The 16,084-nt window shown below is 47.6% G+C and overlaps 1 protein-coding gene across 3 annotated transcripts; it reads left to right on the top strand.

Annotated features, from left to right (window-relative positions):
* The first annotated feature begins 2,086 nt into the window (after positions 1 to 2,086).
* Positions 2,087 to 15,676, top strand: LOC119928956 (small vasohibin binding protein). 3 transcript variants are annotated; one of them, XM_038747527.1, is made up of 3 exons: positions 2,087 to 2,156; positions 5,072 to 5,224; positions 14,918 to 15,676. In XM_038747527.1, exons 2-3 carry the CDS (start codon positions 5,111 to 5,113, stop codon positions 15,002 to 15,004), a joined length of 201 nt encoding a protein of 66 aa, XP_038603455.1. In that variant the 5' UTR covers positions 2,087 to 2,156; positions 5,072 to 5,110; the 3' UTR covers positions 15,005 to 15,676. The 3 variants fall into 3 exon arrangements, with proteins under 3 accessions (XP_038603455.1, XP_038603453.1, XP_038603454.1); XM_038747525.1 differs by lacking the exon at positions 14,918 to 15,676 and adding an exon at positions 14,743 to 14,906; XM_038747526.1 differs by lacking the exons at positions 2,087 to 2,156; positions 14,918 to 15,676 and adding exons at positions 2,476 to 2,586; positions 14,743 to 14,906.
* Positions 15,677 to 16,084: the final 408 nt, after the last annotated feature.

The raw sequence follows: 16,084 nt of genomic DNA, 5'->3' as shown, positions 1-16,084 counted from the left end.
TATATGTTTGTACATATTTATTACTCTATTTATTTATTTATTTATTTTACTTGTAGGTATCTATTCTACGTATTTTATTTTGTTAGTATGTTTGGTTTTGTTCTCTGTCTCCCCTTTTAGACTGTGAGCCCACTGTTGGGTAGGGACTGTCACTATATGTTGCCAATTTGTACTTCCCAAGTGCTTAGTACAGTGCTCTGCACATAGTAAGCGCTCAATAAATACGATTGATGATGATGATGATGACTACTTATCTGCTCCTTAATTCTTCAACCGAACTTTCCACTGGTCAATATTTTCTATGGTTGTCTCCCCTATTAGAATGTAAGCTTCTTATGGAAAGAAAATCAATCAAGCCATGGTGTTTACTGAGCAATTACTGGGTGCAGAGAGCTTTACTGAGTGCCTGGGAAAGGGAACATGTGTTTTGGTTCTGTTGGTACTTTCCCAAACACTTAGTGCATTGTATTCACGTTGTTTAATATTAATAATAATAATAATAATACTGGCATTTATGGGTAGGGACTGTATATGTTGCCAACTTGTACTTCCCAAGCGCTTAGTACAGTGCTCTGCACACAGTAAGCGCTCCATAAAGATGGATGGAAGGATGGATGGATGGATGGATTCCCCTTCTAGACTGTGAGCCCGCTGTTGGGTAGGGACCATCTCTATATGTTTCCAACTTGTACTTCCCAAGCACTTAGTACAGTGCTCTACACACAGTAAGCGCTCAATAAATACGATTGAATGAATTGAGTGAGTATGTTGCCAACTTGTACCTCCCAAGCACTTAGTACAATGCTCTACATACAGTAAGTGCTCAATAAATAGGATGGATGGATTCCCCTTCTAGACTGTGAGCCCGCTGTTGGGTAGGGACCGTCTCTATATGTTGCCAACGTGTACTTCCCAAGCGCTTAGTACAGTGTTCTGCACACAGTAAGCGCTCAATAAGGATGGATGAATGGATGGATGGATTATTCCAGATGGTTGGATGGATTCCCCTTCTAGACTGTGAGCCCGCTGTTGGGTAGGGACCATCTCTATATGTTGCCAACTTGGACTTCCCAAGCGCTTAGTACAGTGCTCTGCACACAGTAAGCGCTCAATAAATACGATTGAATGAACTGAGTGAATATGTTGCCGACTTGTACTTCCTAAGCGCTTAGTACAGTGCTCTGCACACAGTAAGCGCTCAATAAATAGGATGGATGGATGGACTCCCCTTCTAGACTGTGAGCCCGCTGTTGGGTAGGGACCGTCTCTATATGTTGCCAACGTGTACTTCCCAAGCGCTTAGTACAGTGTTCTGCACACAGTAAGCGCTCACTAAATACGATGGTTGGATGGATTCCCCTTCTAGACTGTGAGTCCGCTGTTGGGTAGGGACCGTCTCTATATGTTGCCAACGTGTACTTCCCAAGCGCTTAGTACAGTGCTCTGCACACAGTAAGCGCTCAATACATAGAGTGGATAGATGGATCCCCCTTCTAGACTGTGAGCCCCCCGTTGGGTAGGGACCATCTCTAGATGTTGCCAACTTGTACTTCCTAAGCGCCTAGTACAGTACTCTGCACACAGTAAGTGCTCAATAAACACGATTGAATGAATGAATGAACAGTGTGGGATTCATTCACTCATTCAATCGTATATTACATATTTACTATTCTATTTATTTTTTTTTTGTTAATATGTTTTGTTTTCTTGTCTGTCCTCCCCTTCTAGACTGTGAGCCCACCGTTGGGTAGGGACCGTCTCTATATGTTGCCAACTTGGACTTCCCAAGCGCTTAGTACAGTGCTCTGCACACAGTAAGCGCTCAATAAACTGGATGATTGATTGGATGGATGGATGATCTGCCCCGCTTCTGCGCCTGCGCGGGCCCTGCCCCCGCTTCTGCGCCTGCGCGGGCCCTACCCCTGCTTCTGCGCCTGCGCGACTCCGGCATTCCCTCCCTCCCCCCCCCCTCCCATTCATCCGTGGGCGTCCCTGCCCCGGTGCGCGCGCCCGAGCCTCGTGCGCGTCCTCGAGCTCCACCGCAGGCCGAGGCAATCGATTTCCGAATCTCCGATCGCCCTCGTCCTCCTCCTGCCGCCATTTTGCGCCCGGGGAGGAGGATACCCGCGAGGTGGAGAGACCGGGTGGGCGCTGAGGTAATAATAATAATAATAATAATAATAATAATAATAATGTTTGTTAAAAAATTACTACGTGCCGAGCACTATTCTAAGCGCTGGGGGTGATGCGAGGTTGCCCCACGTGGGCTCCAGGCCGTCGACTGGGAGGGGACATTGGTCCCAGAAGCCTTTGCGGCCCCTCCTGGGCGTCGGGCCTCACCTTCTTCCCCTCACGGGAGACGGGGTGGGTGCTGAGGTAATAATAATAATAATGGCGTTTGTTAAGCGCTTAGTATGTGCTGAACACTGTTCTAAGCGCTGGGGGAGATGCGAGGTCATCAGGTTGCCCCACGTGGGCTCCAGGCCGTCGACTGGGAGGGGACATTGGTCCCAGAAGCCTTTGCGGCCCCTCCTGGGCGTCGGGCCTCACCTTCTTCCCCTCACGAGAGACGGGGTGGGCGCTGAGGTAATTATAATAATGGCGTTTGTTAAGCGCTTAGTATGTGCCGAGCACTGTTCTAAACGCTGGGGGAGATGCGAGGTCATCAGGTTGCCCCATGTGGGTTTCAGGCCGTCGAAGGGCGGAGTTGGGCCCTGGGGTGGCCATCGAAGGGGAGGGGACATTGGTCCCAGAAGCCTTTGCGGCCCCTCCTGGGCGTCGGGCCTCACCTTCTTCCCCTCACGAGAGACGGGGTGGGCGCTGAGGTAATAATAATAATGGCGTTTGTTAAGCGCCTAGTATGTGCCGAGCACTGTGCTAAGCGCTGGGGGAGATGCGAGGTCATCAGGTTGCCCCACGTGGGCTCCAGGCCGTCGACTGGGAGGGGACATTGGTCCCAGAAGCCTTTGCGGCCCCTCCTGGGCATCGGGCCTCATCTTCTTCCCCTCAGGAGAGACAGGGTGGGCGCTGAGGTAATTATAATAATGGCGTTTGTTAAGCGCTTAGTATGTGCCGAGCACTGTTCTAAGTGCTGGGGGAGATGCGAGGTCATCAGGTTGCCCCATGTGGGTTTCAGGCCGTCGAAGGGCGGAGTTGGGCCCTGGGGTGGCCATCGACGGGGAGGGGACATTGGTCCCAGAAGCCTTTGCAGCCCCTCTTGGGCATAGGGCCTCACCTTCTTCCCCTCACGAGAGACGGGGTGGGCACTGAGGTAATAATAATAATGGCATTTGTTAAGCGCTCACTATGTGCCAAGCACTGTTCTAAACGCTGGGGTAGATGCGAGGTCATCGGGTTGCCCCACGTGGGCTCCAGGCCGTCGACTGGGAGGGGACATTGGTCCCAGAAGCCTTTGCGGCCCCTCCTGGGCGTCAGGCCTCACCTTCTTCCCCTCAGGAGAGACAGGGTGGGCGCTGAGGTAATAATAATGATGGCATTTGTTAAGCGCTCACTATGTGCCAAGCACCGTTCTAAGCACTGGGGGAGATGCGAGGTCATCAGGTTGCCCCACGTGGGCTCCAGGCCATCGACTGGGAGGGGACATTGGTCCCAGAAGCCTTTGGGTCATCATCATCATCAGGTCATCATCATTTATTACTCTATTTATTTATTTATTTATTTATTTTACTTGTACATATCTATCCTATTTATTTTATTTTGTTAGTGTGTTTGGTTTCGTTCTCTGTCTCCCCCTTTTAGGCTGTGAGCCCACTGCTGGGTAGGGACTGTCTCTATATGTTGCCAACGTGTACTTCCCAAGCGCTTAGTACAGTGCTCTGCACACAGTAAGCGCTCAATAAATACGATTGATGATGATGATGATCAGGTTGCCCCACGTGGGCTCCAGGCCGTCGACTGGGAGGGGACATTGGTCCCAGAAGCCTTTGCGGCCCCTCCTGGGCGCCGGGCCTCACCTTCTTCCCCTCACGAGCAACGGGGTGGGCGCTGAGGAAATGATAATAATGGCGTTTGTTAAGCGCCTAGTATGTGCCAAGCACTGTTCTAAGCGCTGGGGGAGATGCGAGGTCATCAGGTTGCCCCAGGGGTGGCCATCGACTTGGAGGGGACATTGGTCCCCGAAGCCTTTGCGGCCCCTCTTAGGCGTCGGGCCTCACCTTCTCCCCCTCACGAGGCCGCAGCCGTCTTGTCCCCCACTTCTTGCTGACCCTAAAGCCTGGGGACAGTGGGAAAGAAATAGTAATAATAATAATAATGGTGTTTGTTGAGCGCTTACCATGTGCGAAACACTGTTCGAAGCGCTGGGGGGGATTCAAGGTGAGCAGGTTGTCCCACATGGAGCTCATAGTCTTAATCCCCATTTTACAGATGAGGTAACTGAGGCCCGGAGATATGAAGTGGCTTGCCCAGGGTCACACAGATGACAAGTGGCGGAGCCGGGATAATAATAATAATAATAGTAATGGCATTTATTAAGCGCTTAGTATATGCAAAGCACTGTTCTAAGCGCTGGGGAGGTTACAAGGTGATCAGGTTGTCAATCAATCAATCGTATTGAGCGCTTACTCTGTGCAGAGCACTGTACTAAGCGCTTGGGAAGTCCAAGTCGGCAACGTATAGAGACGGTCCCTACCCAACAGTGGGCTCACAGTCTAGAAGGGGGAGACAGAGAACAAAACAAAACATATTAACAAAATAAAATAAATAGAATAGATATGTACAAGTAAAATAAATAGAGTAATAAATCCGTGCAAACATATATACATATGTACAGGTGCCGTGGGGAAGGGAAGGAGGTAAGGCGGGAGGGATGGAGAGGGGGATAAGAGGAAGGAGGGGGGCTCACAGTCTTCATCCCCATTTTCCAGATGAGGTCACTGAGGCCCAGAGAAGTGAAGTGACTTGCCCAAAGCCACACAGCCGACAATTGGCGGAGCCGGCGTTTGAACCCATGACCTCTGACTCCCCGTGAGGGATGTGCTAGGAATCAGGTGAAGGATTCCTGGGGTAACTGCATCTAATTGTACGTTTGTGTTTTCTAACGGTCCCACAGTTCTCTTGCTTGGCTTCCACCCGTCTGTCACGACCAGCCATGGATCCGTCAGGGCGGAAGGAGAAACCTAAAGCCAAGGAGCCCATGAACCGGCTGGAAAAGGCCAAGCAGAAGTCAGCCCAGCAGGAACTAAAGCAGAGGCAGAGAGCGGAGGTGAGCCTGAGAAGGGGGACGAAGTCAAAGTTTCCTTGCTTTCCCCTCCCTTCGCTACCCTTCTTCGGATGACGGAGAAGCAGTGTGGCCTAGCGGGAAGAGCACGGGCCTGGGAATTGGAAGGACCTAGGTTAATAATAATAGTAATAATAATGATGGCATTTGCTAAGCCCTTACTGTGTGCAAAGCACTGTTCTAATCAATCAATCGTATTTACTGAGCGCTTACTGTGTGCAGAGCACTGTACTAAGCGCTTGGGAAGTACAAGTTGGCAACATCTAGAGACAGTCCCTACCCAACAGTGGGCTCACAGTCTAGAAGGGGGAGACAGAGAACAAAGCAAAACATACTAACAAAATAAAATAAATAGAACAGATATGTACAGGTAAGATAAATAAATAAATAGAGTAATAAATATGTACAAACATATATACATATATTCTAAGCGCTGGAGAGGATACGAGGTGATCAGGTTGTCCCACGTGGGGCTCACAGTCTTAATCCCCATTTTACAGATGAGGTCACTGAAGCACAGAGAAGGCAAGTGACTTGCCCAAAGTCACACAGCTGACAGCTGGCGCTTACTATGTGCCAGGCACTGTACGGGCTTGGAGAAGGGGCAAGGGGAGGCCGAGGGGACGAAGCCGGAGGTCTGGGGGGTGGGCATTCATTCATTCATTATTTATGGAGCGCTTACTGTGTGCAGAGCACTGTACTAAGTGCTTGGGAAGTACAAGTTGGCAACATCTAGAGACGGTCCCTACCCAACAGCGGGCTCACAGCCTAGAAGGGGGAGACAGACAACAAAACAATACATATTAACAAAATAAAATAAATAGAATAGTAAATATGTGCAAGTAAAATAAACAGGGTTCTGATCCCTGCTCTGCCACTTGTTTGTTGCCTGACCTTGTTGCCTCAGTTACTCATCTGTAGAATGGGGATGAAGACTGTAAGCCCCAGGTGGGGCCATGGCCGGTATTCAGTCTGATTATCTTGTATCTACCCCAGTGCACAGCCCAGTCCCTGTCGCATAGTAAGCGCTTAACAAATTCCACTTAAAAAGAAAAAAAGAAAGCTAGAAGTAGAAAATCAAAAGAGGGTGTGTGGGCCCGGGGAGCCTTGGAGAAAGGGAAGAGCAGCAGAAGGAAACGTGCGTGTTTTACATGTGTAGAAATGCATGTGTGTGTACTTCACCTGTGACTGTGTGGTTATGATCTTAACATGTAACGGGTCAGCCATGAAACAGCCGTGCCAAAAGAAGAAAAAGGTAGGACCCTTCCAAAGTAAAACTGCTGTCTGAGCTCTGTTAAATTAGGATGCACAAAGTGTAAGTATAGTATAGATTTCCATAATTAGGGCCAGTTAGGCAAACCGGGAAAGGGGCGAGTGCCTTACGGAGGGCAGTAATGGGAGACCTAGTCGGTTTTTTTGAACTTGAACCCCAAAGTGTAAGTATAGTATAGATTTCCATAACAAGGGCCAGTTAGGAAAACCGGGAAAGGGGCGAGTGCTTTACGGAGGGCAGTAATGGGAGACCTAGTCGGTTTTTTTGAACTTGAACCCCAAAGTGTAAGTATAGTATAGATTTCCATAACAAGGGCCAGTTAGGAAAACCGGGAAAGGGGCGAGCACTTTACGGAGGGCAGTAATAGGAGACCTAGTCGGTTTTTTTGCACTTGAACCGCGTATTGCTTTTAAATGTTTTTCTTCCAGAATTTATCATCTGAAGAAAGCCCGTTGGCCTTAAATACAAGTTAGCTAATGCTGTCAGCGCAACCAGCAGGCGTGCTTCTCTACCCGAACAGTTTAGAACAGTTGTCCACTCCAGCAAATGTTCTCGGCCAGGAATGTAAGAAGAATTTCTCTAGGAGGTTTGATCGGTCCATCGTTGGTATTTAGCGAGTACTTCCCAAGCGCTTAGTACAGTGCCCTGCACACAGTAAGCACTCGATAAATACGATTGAATGAATGAATCGAGTGCTTACTATAGGCCGAGCACGCTTGGGGAGAGTGCAATATAATAGAGTTGGTGGACACATTCCCTACCCACAGTGAGCTTACAGTCTAGAGGAGCGGACAGAAATTAATATAAATAGGCGTAAGATGAAGTACTGGCTAGGCGTAAATGGTGTTTTTTTGGAAAATGGGGAAGACTCGAGAGTGCTTCATTGTAGAGGAGAATGAGTGGTTGGTAACGATGAAGAAAAGGAAGTCAGTGAAGAGGAAAGAAGCAGTGTGGCTCAGTGGAAAGAGCCTGGGGTTTGGAGTCAGAGGTCACGGGTTCGTATCCCGACCCCGCCAATTGCCAGCTGTGTGACTCTGGGCAAGTCACTTCACTTCTCTGTGCCTCAGTGACCTCATCTGTAAAATGGGGGTCAAGACTGTGAGCCCCCCGTGGGACAACCTGATCACCTTGTAACCTCCCCAGCGCTTAGAACAGTGCTTGGCACATAGTAAGCGCTTAATAAATGCCATCATTATTATTATTATTATTATTAAGGACCCAGAGAGCAACACCGTGTGGGGTTACCGACAAGCCACCGACGGTTTGGAGGGAAGCAGGTGGTGATGTGGGAAAAAGACGACATGGGAGTATTAATGAGTATTACTGGTGTCTGCTTAATCACTGCAAAGGGAAATGAGTTCAAGTGTGTAATGTACAATCATAGACATTAAAGAGTAGAACTAGTCCCAGCCCTTAAAGATCTTATCAGGACCGGGGCTCATCTGTCATACCTGATGGGAGGGAGAGTCCTTCATCAGTGCGTATCCAACACGAGTATGAATGCTTAGATTCATTCATTCAATTGTATTTATTGAGCGCTTACTGTGTGCAGAGCACTGTACTAAGTGCTTGGGAAGTACAAGTTGGCAACATATAGAGACAGTCCCTCCCCAACAGCGGGCTCACAGTCTAGAAGGGGGAGACGGACAACAAAACAAAACATATTAACAAAATAAAATAAATAGAATAGCAAATATGTACAAGTAAAATAAATAGAGTAATAAATACTCTAGAGAATAAATAGAGAAGCAGCGTGGCTCAGTGGAAAAGAGCCCGGGCTTTGGAGTCAGAGGTCATGGGTTCAAATCCCGGCTCTGGGACTTGTCAGCTGAGTGACTTTGGGCAAGTCACTCAACTCCTCTGTGCCTCAGTTACCTCATCTGTAAAATGGGGACTAAGACCGTGAGCCCCACGTGGGACAGCCTGATCACTTTGTAACCTCCCCAGCGCCTAGAACAGTGCTTTCCATATAGTAAGCGCTCAACAAATGCCATCATTAGATAAAGTCTTTAGGCTGCAAGCTCATTGCGGACGGAGAGCGTGTCTACCAACTCTGTTGTAAATACTCTCCCAAGCTCCCAGTACAGTGCCCTGCACGTAGTGAGCACCCGAGGAGGAACACATAGATAAAGTGATGACCAGAATGGGTTGGAGGGAGGGAGTGGGGATTATACTAGACCATAAGCACACTGTGGGCAGGGAATGTGTCTGTTCTATTGTACTGTCCCAAGCAGTTAGTACAGTGCTGCACACACTAAGCGCTCAAATACAGTTCACTCATTCATTCATTCAATCGTATATATTGAGCGCTTACTCTGTGCAGAGCACTGTACTAAGCGCTTGGGAAGTCCAAGTTGGCGACATATAGAGACGGTCCCTACCCAACAACGGGCTCACAGTCTAGAAGGGGAAGACGGACAACAAAACGAAACATGTGGACAGGTGTCAAGTCGTCAGAACAAATAGAATTAAAGCTAAATGCACATCATTAACAAAGTAAATAGAATAGTAAATATGTACAAGTAAAATGGAGTAATAAATCTGTACAAACATATATACAGGTGCTGTGGGGAGGGAGGTAGGGCCAGGCGGGGTGGGGAGGAGGAGAGGAAAAAGGGGGCTCAGTGTGGGAAGGCCTCCTGGAGGAGGTGAGCTCTCAGTAGGGCTTTGAAGGGAGGAAGAGAGCGAGCTTGGCCGATGTGTGGAGGGAGTTGACTAAGGGGCAGGAGAATGGGTGAAGTTAATGAGGGAAAACATTTCTGGGGGATGGAGAACTTTGAAACATTTGAATTAGGAGCTGGAGTTTAATCCGAGCGTGATGAAAAAAAAAAACCTGCAACTTTAGTTGCAGGTTCTAAGTGCTTAGTCTGGTATTCTGCACAAACAGTGCTCAGTAAATACCATTGATTGACTCTAAGTACAGGGGAGCGTGAAAGACACCGCAGGAGAAGAGTGTGGGTAGGGAAAGCTAGGTATTTTGTGAGCCATTCAAAATAAAACATTTCTAAAAGTCCATTCCGTAAGACTTTATTTTTTTCCTGCACCAGATTTTCATTCATTCATTCACTCAGTCGTATTTATTGAGCGCTTACTGTGCGCAGTAAATACCATTGATTGACTCTAAGTACAGGAGACCGTGAAAGACACAGCCAGAGAAGAGTGTGGGTAGGGAAAGCTAGGTATTTTGTGAGCCATTCAAAATAAAACATTTTTAAAAGTCCATTCTGTAAGACTTTATTTTTTTCCTGCACCAGATTTTCATTCATTCATTCACTCAATCGTATTTATTGAGCGCTTACTGTGTGCAGAGCACTGGACTAAGCGCTTGGGAAGTCCAAGTTGGCAACGTATAGAGGCGGTCCCTACCCAACAGCGGGCTCGCAGTCTAGAAGGGGGAGACGGACAACAAAACAAAATATATTAACAAAATAAAATAGAATAAATATGTACAAATAAAATAGAGTAATAAATACGTACAAACATATATCCATATATACAGGTGCTGTGGGGAAGGGAAGGAGGTAAGGCGGCAGGGTTGGGGGGGATGGGGAGAGGATGGAAGGGGCTCAGTCTGGGAAGGCCTCCTGGAGGAGGTGAGCTCTCAGTAGGGCTTTTTCAGTGACCGCTAATCTCCCGGCCATTATGGTCTCTGTTTAAGAGGCAGAGAAGCCTTTGTGGAGCGCTAAAATCTGACGTAGCTAGCTCTCGTCCTCCCTTCAAAGCCCAACTGAGAGCTCACCTCCTCCGGGAAGCCTTCCCAGACTGATCCCCCTTTTTCCTCTCCTCCTCCCCATCCCCTCCGTCCTACCTCCTTCCCCTCCCCACAGCACTTTGTATATGATGATGGTGGCATTTATTAAGCGCTTACTATGTGCAAAGCACTGTTCTAAGCGCCGGGGAGGTTACAAGGTGATCAGGTTGTCCCACGTGGGGCTCACAGTCTCAATCCCCATTTTACAGATGAGGTAACTGAGGCACAGAGAAATTGACTCGCCCAAAGTCACACAGCTGACAATTGGCGGAGCCCGGGTTTGAACCCATGACCTCTGACTCCAAAGCCCCTGCTCTTCTCCACTGAGCCACGCGCTTGTATATATATTTGAGCAGATTTATTACTCTATTTATTTTACTTGTACCTCTTTACTATTCTATTTATTTTGTTAATGATGTGCATAGAACTTTAATTCTATTTGTTCTGACGATTTTGACACCTGCCTACATGTTTAGTTTCATTGTCTGTCTCCCCCTTCTAGACCGTGAGCCTGTTGTTGGGTAGGGACCGTCTCTAGATGTTGCCGACTTGGACTTCCCCAGCGCTTAGTACAGTGCTCTGCACACAGTAAGCGCTCAATAAATACGATTGAATGAATGACCTGGAAGATAGTATGCCAGAACACATGCTCCCTCTCATTCCCACCCTTAGAGGTCCGTCTGGGCCACCCAACTCCCAGGAAAACTGCTCCGGACTGGGGCGCCGCGGGAAGGCTCATCTCTGTCCCAAACCGTCCCCATCCAGGGGATGCCCAAGAGGCCAGGGGGGCTTGGGTAACCAACCCAGTCAGTCAGCCATTCATTCATTCATTCAGTCGTATTTATTGAGCGCTTACTGTGTGCAGAGCACTGTACTAAGCGCTTGGGAAGTCCAAGTTGGCAACATCTAGAGACGGTCCCTACCCAACAACGGGCTCACAGACTAGAAGGGGGAGACAGAGAACAAAACAAAACATATTACCAAAATAAAATAAATAGGATATGTACAAGTAAAATAAATAGAGTAATAAATACATACAAACATATATACATATACACAGGTGCTATGGGGAGGGGAAGGAGGCAAGGCGGGGATGGACGGTCCCTACCCAACAACGGGCTCACAGACTAGAAGGGGGAGACAGAGAACAAAACAAAACATATTAACAAAATAAAATAAATAGGATATGTACAAGTAAAATAGAGTAATAAATACATACAAACATATATACATATATACAGGTGCTGTGGGGAGGGGAAGGAGGTAAGGCGGGGATGGACGGTCCCTACCCAACAACGGGCTCACAGTCTAGAAGGGGGAGACAGAGAACAAAACAAAACATATTCACAAAATAAAATAAATAGAATAAATATGTACAAGTAAAATAGAGTAATAAATACATACAAACATATATACATATATATAGGTGCTGTGGGGAGGGGAAGGAGGTAAGGCGGGGATGGACGGTCCCTACCCAACAGTGGGCTCACAGTCTAGAAGGGGGAGACAGAGAACAAAACAAAACATATTAACAAAGTAAAATAAATAGAATAAATATGTACAAGTAAAATAGAGTAATACATACAAACATATTTACAGGTGCTGTGTGGAGGGGAAGGAGGTAAGGCGGGGATGGACGGTCCCTACCCAACAGCGGGCTCACAGTCTAAAAGTGGGAGACAGAGAACAAAACAAAACATATTCACAAAATAAAATAAATAGAATAAATATGTACAAGTAAAATAAATAGAGTAACAAATACATACAAACATATATACATATATACAGGTGCTGTGGGGAAGGGAAGGAGGTAAGGCGGGGGGATGGAGGGGGAAAGGAAGGAGGGGGCTCAGTCTGGGAAGGCCTCCTGGAGGAGGTGAGCTCTCAGTAGGGCTCTCAGCCAATTACGTTTACTGAGCACTGTGTGCAAAGCACTGTACTGAGCACTTGGGAGCGAACAATAGAACTCGCTGACCACTGACTCCAAAGCCCGTGCTCTTTCCACTGAGCCACGCTGCTTCTCAATAATAATGGTGGCATTTGTTAAGCACTTACTATGTGCAAAGCACTGTTCTAAGTGCTGGGGGGGGGATACAAGGTGATCAGGTTGTCCCACGTGAGGCTCACAGTCTTAATCCCCACGTTACAGATGAGGTAACTGAGGCACAGAGAAGTTAAGTGGCTTGCTCAAGGTCACACAGCTGACAAGCTTACTCTGTTTTACTTGTACGTATTCCATTTATTTTATTTTGTTAGTATGTTTGGTTTTGGTCTCTGTCTCCCCCTTTTAGACTGTGAGCCCACTGTTGGGTAGGGACCGTCTCTAGATGTTGCCGACTTGGACTTTCCAAGCGCTTAGTACAGTGCTCTGCACATAGTAAGCGCTCAATAAATACGATTGATGATGATGATGATGTCTCCCCCTTTTAGACTGTGAGCCCACTGTTGGGTAGGGACTGTCTCTATATGTTGCCAACTTGTACTTCCCAAGCGCTTAGTCCAGTGCTCTGCACACAGTAAGCGCTCAATAAATACGATTGATGATGATGATGATGTCTCCCCCTTTTAGACTGTGAGCCCACTGTTGGGTAGGGACCATCTCTAGATGTTGCCGACTTGGACTTTCCAAGCGCTTAGTCCAGTGCTCTGCACACAGTAAGCGCTCAATAAATACGATTGATGATGGCCATGCCCCGGGGGCATCGAGTTCTCGGCTGGCATCGGTGGAGGGGAGGACCTCCAGGACCGTACCACATTAGAGAGGGAAATTGCCCCTCCATCTGCCTCTGGAACTGCCCTTGATTAGACTCTTTTTCCGTACGCCCACCCAGGGCTGAGCCAGAGCCAGTTTGGGAGTAAGAAGGCAGGGGAACATTCGCCCAGTTGACCTTCTTAAAAGACTGGATTTTCATCATCATCATCATCATCAATCGTATTTATTGAGCGCTTACTATGTGCAGAGCACTGTACTAAGCACTTGGGAAGTACAAATTGGCAACATATGGAGACAGTCCCTACCCAACAGTGGGCTCACAGTCTAAAAAATTTCATTAAAGTGTGGAATGTGTAGCCACCTAATAGTTATGATTTTTTATTTCTTTTTATGTTTTGATACCTTTTTTAATAGTATTTGTTAAAGCGCTTAGTAGGCAGTCCCTTTTAGACTGTGAGCCCACTGTTGGGTAGGGACTGTCTCTATATGTTGCCAACTTGTACTTCCCAAGCGCTTAGTACAGTGCTGTGCACACAGTAAGCACTCAATAAATACGATTGATTGCTTAATTGATTTTGACTTGTGGCAGATTGCCTTCTCGCTAGCCACTGGCCAAGCTAGGAATGGTGACTCTCCCTCCCATAGCCGAGACCGGTAGAGGACTGGAAACTCTCCAGGTGCGTCCCTGAGAGGGGGTTCAGGTAATAGTAATAATTACTATAGTAATTATTAAATAATTAATAATCATAGTATACTATAGTAATTATTAAATAGTAATAATTTATTAAATTAATAAATTATAATAGTAGTAATTTATTAAGGAATAAATACTGGAATAAATAAATAGAGAAGCAGCGTGGCTCAGTGAAAAGAGCACAGGCTTTGGAGTCAGTGGTCAGGGGTTTAAATCCCGGCTCCGCCAATTGTCAGCTGTGTGACTTGGGGCAACTCACTTAACTTCTCTGAGCCTCAGTTCCCTCATCTGTAAAATGGGGATTAAGACTGTGAGCCCCCCGTGGGACAGCCTGATCACCTTGTAACCTCCCCAGCGCTTAGAACAGTGCTTTGCACATAGTAAGCGCTTAATAAATGCCATCATTATTATTAGTAGTAGTAGTAGTAGTAAGCGCTTAATAAATGCCATCATCATCATTATTATTATTAATTAATGTGTACAGAGCACTGTACTAAGCACGGGGAGAGATTATACAGGTGGGAGTGAGAAACGGACCCTGTCCCTCCTGGGGCTCACAATCTATTACTATAGGGCTGGGGTGGGGGGCCACTGGCACATTGGGAGCAGTGAGGTACTCAAACATTAAATCAATCAATCAATCATATTTATTGAGCGCTTACTGTGTGCAGAGCACTGTACTAAGTGCTTGGGAAGTACAAGTCGGCAACACATAGAGATAGTCCCTACCCAACAGCGGGCTCACAGTCTTGTAGGGGACTATTCTATATTATTATTATAAAATAATATAAGGGACAAGGAAATATACAAAATAAAAACAAAAGGCAGTAGGGAGCTGGGGCTAGAGAAGCGGAATTTGGACAAGGAAATATATAAAACAAAAAAAACAGGCAGTAGGGAGCTGGGGCTAGAGAAGCGGAATTTCTCATCGCGATTCAGCCGTTAGATCGAGGTGTTCGATCATATCGTTGAGAGCATGAACCTGAGGTTTCTTGGCTTAGGTTTCCTGGACAACTCTTAAACTTCCGTTTCTCATTTCTTTCCCCTTCACCTTGGCCTTTAAAACCTTCAGCTGCAGCCTCCTCGTTGGGGTCTGACTATCACCCCACTCCTCCCCACCATCAACAAGCCCTGCCGAGTTTTCCTCGACCGTGTCTTCATAAAAAGCGCAGTGCGCTGCACCCGGCTAAGCGCTCAGTAAATACCGTCGATCGACGGTTTCGTCTTTGTTTCTCTCTCCCGTCCAGATTTATGCTCTCAACAGAGTCATGACGGAATTGGAGCAGCAGCAGTTCGATGCATTCTGTAAGCAGATGCAGCCTTCCGGAGAGTAAGCCGACCCCAAGGGAGGCCCCCGGCGTCTTGGCGTGAGCCGCGTGGGCTAGTTTTCCCAATTCGAGATGGCTAATCTGCGACTGGACAGAATTATAGGCTCAGATTCCTGAATTTTTAAAACCCGCACCCATTTCGTGTGTCCACGAACATCAGACAGGCCTCCTGCTCACCGAGGGGTTTTATGTCATCCTCCGCAGACGGCGGAGGCTTTTTTAAACATCGAACATTTTGACCTTTTTACACGACCGTTTGGATTTGAAGAAGTCGGCAGGAACTTCATCCGCTCTGCTTCTCCGGAGATGCGACGGAAAGAATCGCCTGCCCGGGCCTCGGCTCGGTTGCCCGACTGCAGAGCGCCGGGCCGAAACAAGTTCTGGGGTAGAAAGCAAGTGAGGGAAACAGGGTGAAAGAGAGGGAATGTGGGGTGGCATTTTGCCCACCAGCTCTTCATTCCGGGGATGCTGCTACTTTCCCCACATGGTTGGGATTTCCGCGGATTTCTCATGGAATGAGGATGTTTGCCCCGGCCAGCTGCAGCTGCTAGGGATGGGACCACTGACCAAAGCTCCTGCTCTTTAGAAACTCCAAAGCGCCCGTTCTTCTGCCTGCTTGGGGCTCCAAATAAAGTGGCCACGGCCACAGACCAGGCACTATACCAAGCAGGATAAATATTCCAGGCCTCACTTGTCTCTGCTTTGGGGATAATAATAATAATAATAATGATGATGGTATTTGTTAAGCGCTTCCTATGTGCAAAGCACTGTTCTAAGCGCTGGGGGGATACAAGGTGATCAGGTTGTCCCACGTGGGGCTCGCAGTCTTCATTGCCATTTTACAGATGAGGTAACTGAGGCCCAGAGAAGTGAAGTGGCTTGCCCAAAGTCACCCAGCTGACAAGTGGCAGAGCCGGGATTCGAACCCATGACCTCTGACTCCCAAGCCCGGGCTCTTTCCACTGAGCCACGCTGCTTCTCTGACGGTAGCTGTCCTGGAAAGCGGCCAGGGTTAGATGGTACTGACCCGAAAGGGGGTTACAGGGGCGTTCTTTGTAGTAGAAACGACGTACTCTAGTTCGTATT

The sequence above is a fragment of the Tachyglossus aculeatus genome, chromosome 5 (genome assembly GCF_015852505.1).
Source record: "Tachyglossus aculeatus isolate mTacAcu1 chromosome 5, mTacAcu1.pri, whole genome shotgun sequence".
NCBI lineage: Eukaryota > Metazoa > Chordata > Mammalia > Monotremata > Tachyglossidae > Tachyglossus > Tachyglossus aculeatus.
Note: the sequence above shows the minus strand (reverse complement) of the source record. Positions and strands in the feature narration are given on the sequence as shown.